At 43.0% G+C, this 14,188-nt stretch overlaps 1 protein-coding gene across 1 annotated transcript; it reads left to right on the top strand.

The window, feature by feature from the left end:
- The first annotated feature begins 4,486 nt into the window (after positions 1 to 4,486).
- On the top strand, positions 4,487 to 13,857 carry LOC147196170 (14-3-3 protein zeta-like). Its single transcript, XM_086126747.1, has 6 exons — positions 4,487 to 4,638; positions 5,169 to 5,539; positions 9,679 to 9,802; positions 10,183 to 10,346; positions 10,429 to 10,524; positions 12,637 to 13,857. Exons 2-6 carry the CDS (start codon positions 5,246 to 5,248, stop codon positions 12,709 to 12,711), a joined length of 753 nt encoding a protein of 250 aa, XP_085982873.1. The 5' UTR covers positions 4,487 to 4,638; positions 5,169 to 5,245; the 3' UTR covers positions 12,712 to 13,857.
- Positions 13,858 to 14,188: the final 331 nt, after the last annotated feature.

Below are 14,188 nucleotides of genomic sequence, written 5' to 3' on the forward strand. Positions count from 1 at the left end.
GGATAGCTGCAGTCCCACTGCCCACTGATGACTCATAGAAGCCAACCGGGTAATGTTGTTGTGCGCAGTTGCACTGCAATTATGCCCATCTCCAGGTCAGTGTGTGGCAAATAGATTCAAACAGTGAGCACTCTCACTTGTGCTGCGGTGCTAAGGGAGGACATGTCGGTAGAAAAATCACTGAAGTGTTGAAGATATTTGAAAGCAAATGGGCCATTGCATTTTACCACACGCAAGAGGAAGGGAGAGGCTAGAGAGAAGAAAGGAGGCTCGTTGGATATGTCTGGGCTCTTAGTCAATGGTCATGATTCAGACATGCACTTTCCAAGCCCAAAGAAATGTTGCTCATCCATTTTCTGGTGGGGTCCGCATAGAAAAGGGTATGAACATGAAACGAGGAAGAGACATAGGTGGTAACTGAAAGAGAACGTCTCCCACTGTTGTGTCACACTTGATTCCTCCTCCACATCATCGCCAAACTCTGCTTCTGCAAGGTTGAATCACAACAGCTTTCGCCATCCGTTGTGGGATGTTTCACACTTCTGTGCTGCCTCCGCACATTCACTACATATTGAGTCCACATCAAGCAGTCTCACTTTGATGAACAAGCAAAGTAAAACAGAATGAATTAGTCAAAATGAACACATTTATTAACTGTACAAGCAGTGTTTTAGGTGGCATTTGAACATTCTTAATTGCCAGTGTGCAATCAAGCTATGCACTTTTTATATAAAACATTCTCAACTTTTTTCTGTAACACAAATGAACAGTGAGGAAAGTGCATGGCGAAATGGAGAAGCAGGATAAATACTTTACACATTTCACTTACGAACATTTTCAGCTGTCATGCAAGTGTAAAAATAAGTTAGCTGCAAAAACAATAAGATGTGTAAGTCCCATTACAGACTTCAATTGTCATTTCATAAATGGCCCGTTTGAAAAATGAATTGCCCACCTCTGACTTGAAGTATGGGACCATGTGATCAGCTAGCTTACTTAGCACAGTTCTGTAGGGCAGCGGTCCAGTTTTTTGCACCGCGGCCTGCTTTCGTATACGGACATATTTTGACGGACAGTCGAAGCCGCAGCAGAGCGACATAGAGATAACCGCCTCACCGGTGGCCCTCCTGCGACACATTCACTCACCGTCTCACAGAGAATGTAGCCGTTAGCTGGTAACCAGTTGAATCAAGCCAGGTGCAACAGCTGTTCATAGGCTACTATGCAATGCACTGTGATGGTCAACTCCAAAACAAAAGCGAAACAAGTAATACTGTGCATGAATAACATTGTCTTACTTAGCTTTTATTGTGAAGTTAGATCTCAGAAGCAATTGTTGTGGCGGCTGACTTGACTTTGAATTGAAGCTGGCCTGATCTATTCTAACAGCATCAAAGTGCAGTGACAGACTTGAACTGGAGCGCAGTATTCAATTTCTAATCCTCATGTGCACTGGCGCCCCGCTTATGTGCTCCCTTGGGTATGAGCAAGCCTCTGACACGCTGCCGTTTGAGTGAAGTAAAATGCAGCAAATAAAGTAAAATAATGGCCTTGCATGCAGGCCAGGAGAACCACAAAAGCCGATACGCTTTCAGCCGTTCAAACCTCCAAATCTATCACTTGTCACTGATCTTTTGGGGACTAAAACCAATTAAACTGCAGTCTTGTTCACTTGCTCACTCTAGGCTTAATGGAGTCAGAATGATAAAATGGCATCCACATCAGCAATGGACTGTCTTGTCCCCCTTTGTTCAATATTGAACTGGACCAGGCCAATAGTTCTGCCGCTGACTCGGCCGGCCAGTGCGGCTGTGAGGGTAATTCCCGTCCATCAATAATTTATTGTCATTGCAGTTTATCTGCTGCAGCAGAAAAAAAATGCAACGGTAAAAGCATTTGTGGGACCTCACTCTTTCTTCTCAAAAAGGGAGGGGGCGGGGCTCACAAAGGAGCTGCAGCCGGGTGCAGTGATGCTTGGCAGCTCTGAGATACCCGGTGCTGCAGCTCTGCAGCATGTCACATGAATGGGACTGCCGATGAGGCAGTGTCGAGTTGATTGACAGCTGGAAAAGCATGTCCTCAATCTCTTCTTGAAGGCATACAGTACGTACTTTGAATAGTGTGTCGTGTATTATTCATGCGAAAGCAGTTGTAGAATATTCATAAATATAAATATTTCCAAGTCGACAGCGCTCTTCTTCATTGTTTATATCTGAGTCTGTGTGCTTGCATTTGTGTTTGAATGTGCCGAGTAAGTTCATTTTAATTAGCTGTAATTATATGTGAGAAAGGCGTACTGAACTGAAGAACAAAGGCTTAAATGCCATGTAACAGACTCACGCTCACTATGCAGTAAGAGGGATGGCACACCTTTTTAGCATTTTACTCAGTCATGATTTGACAGTTTCGGTTGTAATGTGGAAAATGAGTACCGGTAATCGCTGAGTACATAAATGTTTCATACATCGGAACCTTAAACACAATCCATTTCCGAATGTTGGTCTACTTCCCATTTGTTAACAATTTGAAACAACCTTTCCCAGAAGAAAAATACAAATTTCTTGAAACAATAAGAGACGCTCCCTTTTCTGCTTGTCACACACAACAAGCAATGTCACACACAGCAGGACAGATGATGGCTACCTAGCTCGGAGCTAGGACTAGATAGTGGCTAATGTTAGCCGCTAGCATTAGTAGCTGACTCTGCAGTCTGGATTTCATCGCCTCTTCAGCCTGTACATTTTCACACTTCACTCCATCTGGCTCAACGTCATGTCATGTCCAGCTTCTCCTTGCAAACCCCCTTGTTCAGTTGTAGGCTGTAGTATTGAGAGACATTACACACTGTTTTGAAGCTTTGGAGTGTATGAGCGAAGTACTCGCAAACGTTGAGGCCCCATCATAAATCATATCAATGGTTTCAGTATTTATTACCACAGATGTAAATGTACAATTTTGTTAGGACCGTTTGTTGAGATTGATTCACAGCATCTGTGTTGTGTTTTTCAGTTGATTTTCATTTACTTTTACTGCTCAGGATTCAAATCTAAATGGTTCACATAGGATATCTGCATGGGCTAGAAAAGGGCCCCTGCTCCCTCATATCAACAGGAGTGGCTCAAATCTAGAGCTGATGCCGTGGGATTTCCTATCCTATTAATATTGCTATTTCTAGCCATCTGGCCTACTGTGGACAAGACGCTCTATAACTGAGAATGCCGCTTCTAGTGACCGAAATAGATGTCTTGACTGGAAGGCAAATGTGAGTCTGTTAAAGAAAAGAAAAAAAAGAGAGAGTGGGGCCTAGTTTCATTTTGGTTGCATACAGGATGTTAGCCTTTTTGTTCTTTCCTGTTGAGAGCAAACGTTGCCGTTTCTGTGTCCTCTGGCCTACTTCACAGTGTGTGCGCTGGAAAGTCTCCATGTTCATGTCTCATCGGGTAGGAAGGCGGTCTGTCTTGGAGAAGATCCATCCATCCATCCGTTGTCAACACTGCTTATCCTGAAGAGGGTCGCGGGGAGTTGCTGGAGCCTATCCCAGCTGACTTCAGTCGAAAGGCAGACTACACCCTGAACTGGTTGCCAGTCAGTCACAGGTCACATACAGAGAGAGACAACCTTTCACACTCAGATCCACACCGTCACTGAGGGGGAGCTGATCCCACGCTGCCCGCATACAAGTCAGGCGATTGTACCGCTACACCATCAGCGACTGCTTGGAGAAGAGGAAAGTTGAAATTGCGACTCTGTACTCATAGGTTTAAATCAAGACCACATCAGCATGAGCCCGTGGCGAGCTGTGAGTTTGGTAATTGCGCCTTCAACTGGGACTTACTTGACTAAATCCACTTAATTCCACCAGTATCACATTGAGATTATAGCTGTAAACCATCAACACTGTAGAAAACCACAATATAAAAGCACACAATGGTGCCATCTACATCATCTAAAAGTAATGTGTTTACACATTTTCAAATGCCAGCTCCTTTCCATGGATTCAGTGGGTTGTCGGTGTGCTTTCCTATGACTAAAGGAAGGGTGGGGCATAAGCCAATACAACAGCTAGGACACGAAGGTTTTCGATTTGTATTAGACTGACAGCAAATGTATCACGAATTGAATCGGTTTTTTTAACAACCTTTTTTACTGCTTAAAATAAGTATATTAAAAATTATATAGACTTTGTTGAGCTTGCCATACTAATGAATGTTCATTTTTAAGGAAGAAAGGATATAAATAAAAGCTGAATAAAATAGCGTGCCACACCCGCCTATCCTGTCCACATGTGCCAAAGAAGGGAACGATTGGACCGATATCACCTTGGCAACAATATGACGTCATCTCCCTTGCTCTAATTGGAGGAAACCCCGTGCTACCAGCGGCTGCAACGTCCCGGCCCGTCAAACTACTCTTTGATATCCCGCCTCTCACCCCCGCGCTCATTGCGTATTCGCTGGCATCGCATAAATTACCTGTCACTCAAAAGAGATAGCGATTTACAATTGGAGAGTCGTGCTAGATAATCCGCCCTCCTTTCATCAAGTTCATTTGGATTCTAGCTGCTGCTGCTTGTTCTTTGCCTTTCTGCCCAATCCATCGAATCGGACCAATTTGTGAAGCGAATTCGGACCTTTCGAGGTGAGGTACTTCGGCAATTTTTTTGTGCGTTATAGCAAGCGTCCAAGACGTCTTTCTGATAGCAAGTGTGATAAAATCGGACGGGGTCTGTTTTCGTGAGCTGCGCTTTCGTTGACCAATTTTCATTGATAGGAGTGGCCCGTTAGCTTATCTTCTCTAGGCTAGCTTTGTAGCTAGCTAACGGCTCTACACAGCTTTGTGGCGGCCGGGCCGCGGTACCGACGTGACTCAGTTTGGCCATTTGAGAGCTCCGATTTTGGTGCTAGAATACAATTTTATAACGAGACAGTCAACCAACTCGGCATATTGCACGTAATGACCGTTACGTAATCGCGTTAAAACAAAAATGTATACCGCAAGGCGACGTCGACGCACTAAAAACCTTTACGTCGTTTTCTGTTTGGATAAATTGTACCAGCAGTATTTCCATGGTTTATAATGGGGTCGTTTTTTGTCCATATGTGATCGTTTCGTTTTCTCAGCCTGTCACGCCACAGTGGAAATAACGCCACTCCTTGTTCTACTCCCAGTTCACAGTCCACGACTCTCGCTCGCCCCGTCCGTGTTGTCTGATCCATCGCACCCAAATTAAATATTCAAAACAACAATGGAAAAAGATAATCTTATCCAGAAGGCCAAGCTGGCAGAGCAGGCCGAGCGTTACGACGACATGGCCGATTGCATGAAGGTGGTGACGGAGAAGGGCGACGACCTGACGAACGAGGAGAGGAACCTGCTGTCCGTCGCCTACAAGAACGTGGTGGGGGCCCGGCGGTCCTCATGGAGGGTGCTATCCAGCATCGAAGCCAAGTCCGATACCAGCGAGAAGAAGATGCAGCTGGTCAAGGAATATCGGGAGAAAGTGGAGTGTGAGCTGCAAGACATCTGCAATAACGTATTGGTACGTGGCCTGCAATTTATTTATTTATTAGCAGAGAGCCAGGCAAAATATATAATTTAAAATGCCAGACTCCCAATTGGTGATTCCCCACCCTTGCTTCAGAGGAGCAAAGAGATGGAGAGCCATCTACTCGTGAAAAAAGTACACCTACATCAAAGCTTCTCCCATTTTAAAGCTTACATCTCTTAGAATAGGTAGAAAGATAGACACAGGGAATATCATACAGATTTCATCATATGAAGGCACCTAACTGTGTCAATGCTCCCAACAAAGGCTTCACCAGTACATAATGACTTCATTGCTGAACCAGTTTAAACTTGCCAGTAAAAAAACGTGCAGCTCGTCCAAGAACACGAGTCACCACTTCTTTTCAGTTCCACCATGTAATCTTACTTTCAACAAAATATTGATCACTAAGACAATGATTGACACGGCAAGATTGTCACACAGTGTTGCTATATGCTGAAATGTAGTTCTTGAGTTTTACCTCAGCGATGGGATTTGCTAACATTCCTACGCAATTCCTCAGGGGCTTGCATTGCTCGTCGGAAGGTTGGACTGTAATTCGTAATAAACTCAAATGCTGCAGTGCAACCATGCTATCTCTTTCGTCTTAATGATAATGTCATCCTTATTCCAAAACACATTGTTATATTGAATTAGGATGACTATTTCAGTCCAGTCTGGTGTCAAATGCTACCACCCTCTTTTCCTGTTAGCTCTAGCTCTGTAAAGATGTGGCTTTTCATGCTGGGGAGTACAAGGAAGTATTATGTCATTGTTCTGCCTTTCTGGAATCAATAATTTCGGAACCAATGTTATTGCATCACTGTGTGTGGCCACTGATAATGTCATATTTATTTTGTTTTAATAGCAGAAAGTCACAACCAATCTGTTCTCCAATGCTGTATTCCAGATTGTTTACATTTCAAAAATGTGAATTAATTACAAGTTCAAACCATTCTGGTTTCATGGTTGTCACGCTTTATTTTTTGCCCTGATGGAGGTGTCGTCACGAAATATCTGAACACTTGTACATATGGTCCTTTGAATGCCTGTGGAGCGGAAGTCATGGAAGATTTGCATGATGACTCACAATGATGGTTTTGGGGCTTTAGAGGTTCCACTGCTTTTGGGACCCCACTCGCAGGACCTTAGACCTTCTTGGTAAATCTGTGGTTTTATGTGTAGTCCCATCCGTGTGGTGGATAGCTAATGGAACAAGCCATGTGCAATAATTGACATGCACAATCAGTTCCCACTAGTTCAGCAAGACACCGTTCCACGTTTTTAAGCAAATGATTTTGGACTATATTTGAACTACTTCCAAGCCTGGATTGACTACGAGTGGGGGCGGGGCATGCTTTCACTTCTTGATTAATCTATCGCAACTGCAGGGATTGTGCTTTGCATTATTTCCATCCTGCCTTGAATGTGGATTCGAGTTCTGTTGAAAGATTCCTGTAATGTCCGCGGTTGACTGAGACGACTCAACGGCTGTTCACTTTAAGCATGCGTGTTCCCAGCTAATGACTCAGCCTTTTGCGTTTCTCCTGCTGAGTGTTGCAGAAGGGTGTGTCTCTCCTCAGGCCTCAACTTGTTTCCAGAAACCTTAAGGGCTTCTATCTTTCTCCCAAAAAGAAATCTCTTTTAGACCAAGTTGGCTGTCAGGGAGGATGGACACGAGTTACAGAGCGGACTATCGGTGGCTTGCCTGAACTGTGCTTGGAGCTAGATTGGTTGAATCTGTATTCGTCTTAAAATATGTAGTCATGGCGTAGGCATTAATGGCCTACAGTTCAGAAGTCTGGCATTCTGGGGGTGTCATTTTAATTGTTTGGAATGTAAAACAGTTAAAATGTTCGTTCATTTGTGACGTTACCTTTTGTACAAAGCAGTGTCAAGGCTACATGTGGGGAAAATATTTTTGAGGGGCTAAAATTAGGAAAATGTCCTGAAAGTCTGAATTTTAGCAGGTGAATGTCAAAATTCTCACAGAAATGTAAACGCAGCAGTCTGAGACCAACAGCCGCGCTCTTTCTTTCGAGACCAAGCAGGCACAATCATGTCAAACACTACAAAAGGTGTTTTGAGCCCCCCCCTTTCACCCCCAGATCTTTACACATGTGCATTAAACTTGATGTAAAGGACCAATTTTTTTCAATTCTCAACTTGCATATTTTGTGTTCAGCACAAAACAAAATTTTCCCCTCCTCACTTTTTCATTGTGTCCCTAACTGCCGTCTCTCAATTGCTATCAAATTCAAATGTAAAACTCCATCAATGCCTGAAGACCAATTCTTGTCGGACATGCGAATTGAGTCATGCTCACGGCGAGTTAGACCTTACATCTGGCGGCGCTGTTTGCACACTCTCGTGAGGGCTGATGACTGAAATCGGAGCTTTGTGTGAAAGCACTGTGAAGGGAGCATCCCTCCTCTTGTCTTTTGTGTGCAGCTTGCAGGGGAAAGGAATGCTCAGCACATGAGCCGTGTGCATGTTTTGACCAAGCCAAGAGTGGCCTGTGGATCTGACTTGGGAGTGGCTGCCGGGAGGGATTTGGCTCAGACAAGGACACTTTCTTCCTGCCAAGGCTTAGAATCCAAACCTCCTTTTTCTTTTTCCTCATTAGGTTTGAGGTTTATGGTAGTTTGCAGATGGTTAATCTGCACTGTGCTTTAATTGTCGCAGGACACATTTTCTCCATTCTAATCTCCGTCGAAAGGCCCATGACATTTCCCAGAGGGCAATCACAGGTTATGATTTTGTGTTGAAGCTGTCATCCACCTCGGGCAATGTGATATTTATACATGTTCAGATTGTTTTGTCATGCCTGCCTTTGGGGGGGAAAAACGTTTTTTTTTCCCTCGGGGGGGGGGGGGGGTTCAAATGCTCATTGCAGTATGCACTGCATAGTTTTTTTTTTTTGAGGGGGGATTAAAATTTCAATAATGCAGTTACCGTGGGTGTCAATTATATGCAGATTTTCACGATCTGCGGGCCGGGCCGGTCCCTATCTCCTACAAATAGGTGTGGTCCACTATACTTTTACGCCACCGTTCGAGTTAATTCCTGCACTTCCCCTCCTCGAACAGGATACCCCTCGTAACTTAAAACATGTGCAACAACACTTCACCCCACAATATACATGTTGTATTGGTGTAAATAGGTTTTATTTTTGTGCCCTCAAAATGAGTCCACAGCCCTGAAACATGACTGCTTGGCTTGATTTTCAACAATAAAAATTAAGTGTGAAAGTCACGACCTCACCAACCTTTTTTTTTTTTTTAAACCTGAAGATGACCTCATGACACATGTCCCCCCCCCCCCCCACCTCCCTGTGCCGTTTCACTGTTCCAAAGATTATTAAAGTTGAATGGCAATTTTCCACATTTGAGATGGTATCAATCCATGTCCAGAGGCCGCACAGTGTGGCACCTGTATGAAAAGCACAACCCAAGGGTGAGGCTTGCGTCTCAAGTTCTGCAGCAACAACTGCTTTCATCACAAATATTAGACTCTCTGCTAAAGGACAAGTTTGGAAATGTGGTGCCTTCTGCTTTGATTCTCATGCCACAAACTTGTACAAGAGAAACTGAAGTGAGTCTTAACTTTAGAGTTTAAGGTTTGTAACCCCAAACCAGAGGTAGGCAATTATTCAGATTTTTGACACGGTTTCAGCGCCTCGTCATTACACAGATGTGTACGGGAATCCCGTCGGTAAATTTAGTCTTATTTTGTAGCTTTTGCTGACTGCCACGATGCCTGGACTCGGAGCCAAAATCCGCAATCGATGTTTGAATGGATTACTAATATGTTCTTTTCTGAAAAACAAGTCGTTGTAAAATAAAAATGAGAACGTCATAATGGTAAAAGTGCACTTTTACAGTGCTTCATCTTAACGAGACCACCATCGAGACCTCTTACCTATCTGATATTTGCTGGCACGTGTATGTTCTTGGTGAAGGCTATCGAGCCTGTTTTATGATCAAATGTGTTTCTGGAAATGTTCCCCCTTCATTCCAGAATTTGTTACCTGATGTCAGATATCACATTGAGTGAGGAGCATTTGATTTGTTCTGTGGCCCATGTCTATTAGTGGCACTACATCTAATCAAATGTTTCTCCCCTTCCAATAGTCCCTGCTGGATGAGTATTTAATTCCGAACTCCAAACTAGAAGAGAGCAAAGTTTTTTACCTAAAGATGAAGGGGGACTACTATAGATACCTCGCTGAAGTTGCCTGCGGGGATGCCAAAAAAAGTAAGTACACTCACTCACTGCATTTAACTTTTATGAATTGCACATATTTGAATTATTAGGACCTGCTTCATAACTTTGCATACATAACATTGCACGTATCATAGTATGTCTCAATTCTGGCTGGAAATGATGAAACGGCCTCATTTCAGAAGTTAGAGCAGTAGTGGGTGGTTCCTGACTCAACTTTCCACACAAACTCGGTGATTGTGATGGTCTGATTTGATCTATCAGCATTTTTCCTTCTGATTGACTGATTCACCATGTCACCCAATAGGCTCCGATTGATTTGTTGTCTACCCTTTAAAAGCCTAGGATAAAATGATTGGGCTTTTATCCAGTGATGGTCTATTTCTTGAATGTGAAACATGTATATTCATCAGGTATCATCGAAAACTCGCAGAAGGCCTACCAAGAAGCGTTTGAAATCAGTAAGACGGGCATGGAGCCCACACATCCCATCCGCTTGGGTCTGGCTCTTAACTTTTCGGTCTTTTATTACGAGATCCTCAACTCTCCAGAAAAAGCTTGTGAACTCGCTAAAAAGGTTTGTGCACAACTTCACACTGTTCTCCACTGTTTGGGCCCGTTCTCCGTTCAAATTGTTCCATTCCCTGTTTTACTTGCAGGCGTTCGACGATGCCATCGCTCAGCTCGACCATCTTAATGAGGAGTCCTACAAAGACAGCACCCTCATCATGCAGCTCCTCAGAGACAATCTGACAGTCGGTGTCCTCTTCTCATTTCGAGGGTGTATCGACTACGGGTGGTCCGATCGACTGGATCAATATCGGATCGCTATGAGAATCAGTCCATAAGCCCAAACGATTTATCTTTACCTTCACTCTGCGTGACATACGATAGCACAGACGAGTGTTGCACAAAGAACCTGGACCAGTAACAAATTGTGAATTTTACGAGGCAAAAATAATTTACCGGTGAAGTAAACGGTCTTACACTGTGTCACTTGACTCGCAGTAGGCAAGAGCCTGTCTGTGACACGTGTAAGGTTAAATCCTTCCCTTTTGAATAAATAAATGAGTTTGGATGTGTATGTTGGCACGTTCACATGCATCTAACTTAACTAGCACAATTTGCTTTTTATAAAGGAAGGACTGTGTGAGCCCCCATTCCCAGAAGCGAGGCATTTCCCGCTTGGAGCTGGCGCACTTATTCGATCCATTGTGTGGTGCATGAGAAATTGGAAATACTGTTAATAGGTGGTGTTGTAAAGCACTATGGACATGGTCACTTGGGTCTCCAGTTATTAAGCGATCACAACCTTAAAATCCGGAAATAATTTGTGCGTTAAAGCGAAAGCAGAGTAGCAAGGAGGTGCTTTGTAATTGAGTATATGTCTTATAGTTTGTAATACACTCACCTTTTGTGGTTCATCTATAAAACGTGGAATAAACATTGTCACTCGCGTGACACGATGTGCACTCAGATGGTTGATGCTGCAGGACATCTGAAACTCAGATGGACGAGCTGTTGCCATGTGCCTTTGTTTTAATCATGTAAGCAGCAGGGATGAGATTTTTCCGCTTTTTGGCGGCATTCCGCTTTTTTTCCAGTCAAAATGGACCTATTTTATATTGTTACAAATCCGTAAAAAAGATTCTGTGGAGGCGGGGGGTTCCGGACTTGTCTTCGGCAGATTTGGGGCTCGTAACGTTTGCAAGCATCCAATTTGATTCCCGTTTTTTATCGCGAAGCGTTAGTTTGTCGTTACTTCCTATATGAGCTAAAACCAATGTCTTACTTGTTGTATGGTCACTATATCCGCAAATGCAAATCACAACCAATCCGTGTTCGCCTTCCTAAACCCCTGTCTCGCGAATGCTGAATTTTATCGAGACTCGCGACGAAGCTAAAGTGCGTCAGATAGATGCGGATCTGAAAAACACGTTTCGATGGGACTGGTTGGATAGAAAGCTGACGGTGTCCCCAATAGGAAACCGTAAAGAGGAACCATTGTGCTTGTGTCGGATTTCGTGAAAAAGCTCGATGTCGCCGGGAAAGCTCTGTGTATAGTGTGTGACGATGTCATTCTATACGGATCGAGAGGATTGAAAGCTTTACAGAGTCACGCAACCTCGGTGAAACACCATGAAAACAGACATTTCTACTGAAAAGTAACTTCTCTATCTCAAGCGCTTTTCGACAGCCTGGAGCATGGGTATAAACAAGAGGAGTTGGCTAAAAAGACGGAGAGGACCAATAAGCTTTTAGCGCTTGCTAAAAAGCTTAAACTGTAGTTCTACAGTGAACGTTGTGTTTTTAGGTTTCAGTGTCAATTTACATCCACTTATAACTAACAACCTTTTGGCTGACATGAAAAATTGGCTAGATATTTGCAGATCCTGGAGACTGCAGTAGGTTTATTGAATCCCTGTTATTGATGTTTCCTTAAATGATTGAAGAGTTCAATTTGAGCTTGAGAGTTTTGGTTACATTTTGGACATCGGCGACCAGGCGGGAAGGCTGTAGGTGTTGTTGACGCTCTTTAATCTGCCTCTGTTTCTCTTCCAAATCATTGGATCTATTCGGTTTTTAAAAAATACAGATTCCTTCTCTGACAGTGGCGGTCCAGAGATTTGTCCATGTCCATTGTGAATTCCTCCCAATGGGTGTATTTGATGTTCAACTTTGGAAGGCCCACTGTGATAATTTGTACATAACCAGAACAAAGTAGCACTAAGGAGTTTGTTACAATGACAGATGTAGTTCGAAATTGATAGTGTCTGAAGATATTTAAGTTACAATGTTTCCTTTGACCTGCACAGTCACAGTTGGATATTTTTTAAATGCATATTGTATCTTTTTTCTCTCCTCAGCTATGGACATCAGACACCGCTGGCGAGGAGGGTGAAGCAGGAGAAAGAGGCGATGGCGGCGAAACTGAGAACTAGAAGTCCTTGGCCTCCAACAAAAGGATTAAGGAAAAAAAAAAAACTTTTTACACATCTAGCATTCCTTATTGCTCCAATCCAACATTCTTCCAATGAAACGCATTGCTGAAACAAAGTAATTATGTAATCATGAAAAAATTTAATTGGGGGGTGCGGGGGAGGACAAAACAGATTAGGATGACCTGTTAAAGTAAAACCCTCCATTCCTTTGGTTTGTATGTGTCCTGGCCTTTCAGTATGTGCAATTTCAGCTGTAGAAAAGTATTGATAGCTTGACATGGTATTACGCTCTTTTCCTAAAGTTAGAGACAGAAACCCTCAGTCGTTACATCGATCAACTGGAAGTTTATCCTCTGAGGAAGATTTCGTTTCCAGGTGGTAATCTTAGTTTCCTCTTCCTGCGCTATCAAAAAAAAAGCATAAAATTAAAAAAAAAATTGTGGTACGGTTACAGCGTCTGAAATTACACTCAGTTTTCATGCTGCAGGGAATGCCAGTGGTGCACGCATGCTGGCAGCAAATACTTAGCAGTTCCCCATTGGATTAATCCTCACTTTGAGGCCACTCTTTCACTAAAGCATGTCTGTTGCGGGAGGGTGGACGCTGTAGCGGGGGGCTTGACTGACTGACACGGTGGGAACATTTAACCCTGGAGAACCCAAGAACCCTTTTCTTCTTTGGAAAATGATAAATTTTACATTAAATGACTGCTATATGTTCACTGAACACCAAAACATGTTTTCCAAATATTTAATTCTTTAATCCTAATGTAGGATTAGGGCCAAATTTGACCCTATGGAATTTAAGGGTAGCATTTGAGTAGCAGAATTTATAGGGGCCAAATTTGACCCCGTAGGTTCTCCAGGGTTAATTCAATTCTGTCATTGCATGTCTCTTGAGATATTACACTGGAATGGGAACAAATGCTGTAACACAAGTTCAAGTGTCAAGTTTAATATTTTTCAACGCAGGTTTGTACACATCCTAAAAGAGGGTGGTCTGTTTGTCTGTCCAGTGATTGTCATTAGAGATTTGGACCACTATTGTTTTGCTATTCATTCAATTGTAGTCCCCTAAAGCCTTGTGGAACTGTTTGAATCCCTGTGTAACAGCTATGTTAACATGAATAAATCATTTTATAAACCATTCCTTGTGCGCGCAGTATTTTCTGTAATGTACTGTATCTCACTGAACCATAATTGTCCTAAATTCCATCATGGGAGCGAGACTGCCTATCCAAACAAATCTTCGACTGGTTTGCATTCAGTCAGAACACATGGAAGACCACTCGTCCGCTTTTCTGGACAATTTTGACTAATCTTCAATGAACTGAAGAGTACTCTTAAGAAAATAATGAGACAATCATGTGTACAAAATGGGGAGGGGTCCCCGGGATTTGTTTGTTTCTGAGGTGTTTAGTGATAAGTTTTTTTTTTCTATGCCAACCTCATGTCATGATCATAGAAAATTACACTGG

This window comes from Hippocampus guttulatus, chromosome 13 (genome assembly GCF_054856545.1).
Source record: "Hippocampus guttulatus isolate MCC_2025c chromosome 13, RoL_Hgut_1.0, whole genome shotgun sequence".
NCBI lineage: Eukaryota > Metazoa > Chordata > Actinopteri > Syngnathiformes > Syngnathidae > Hippocampus > Hippocampus guttulatus.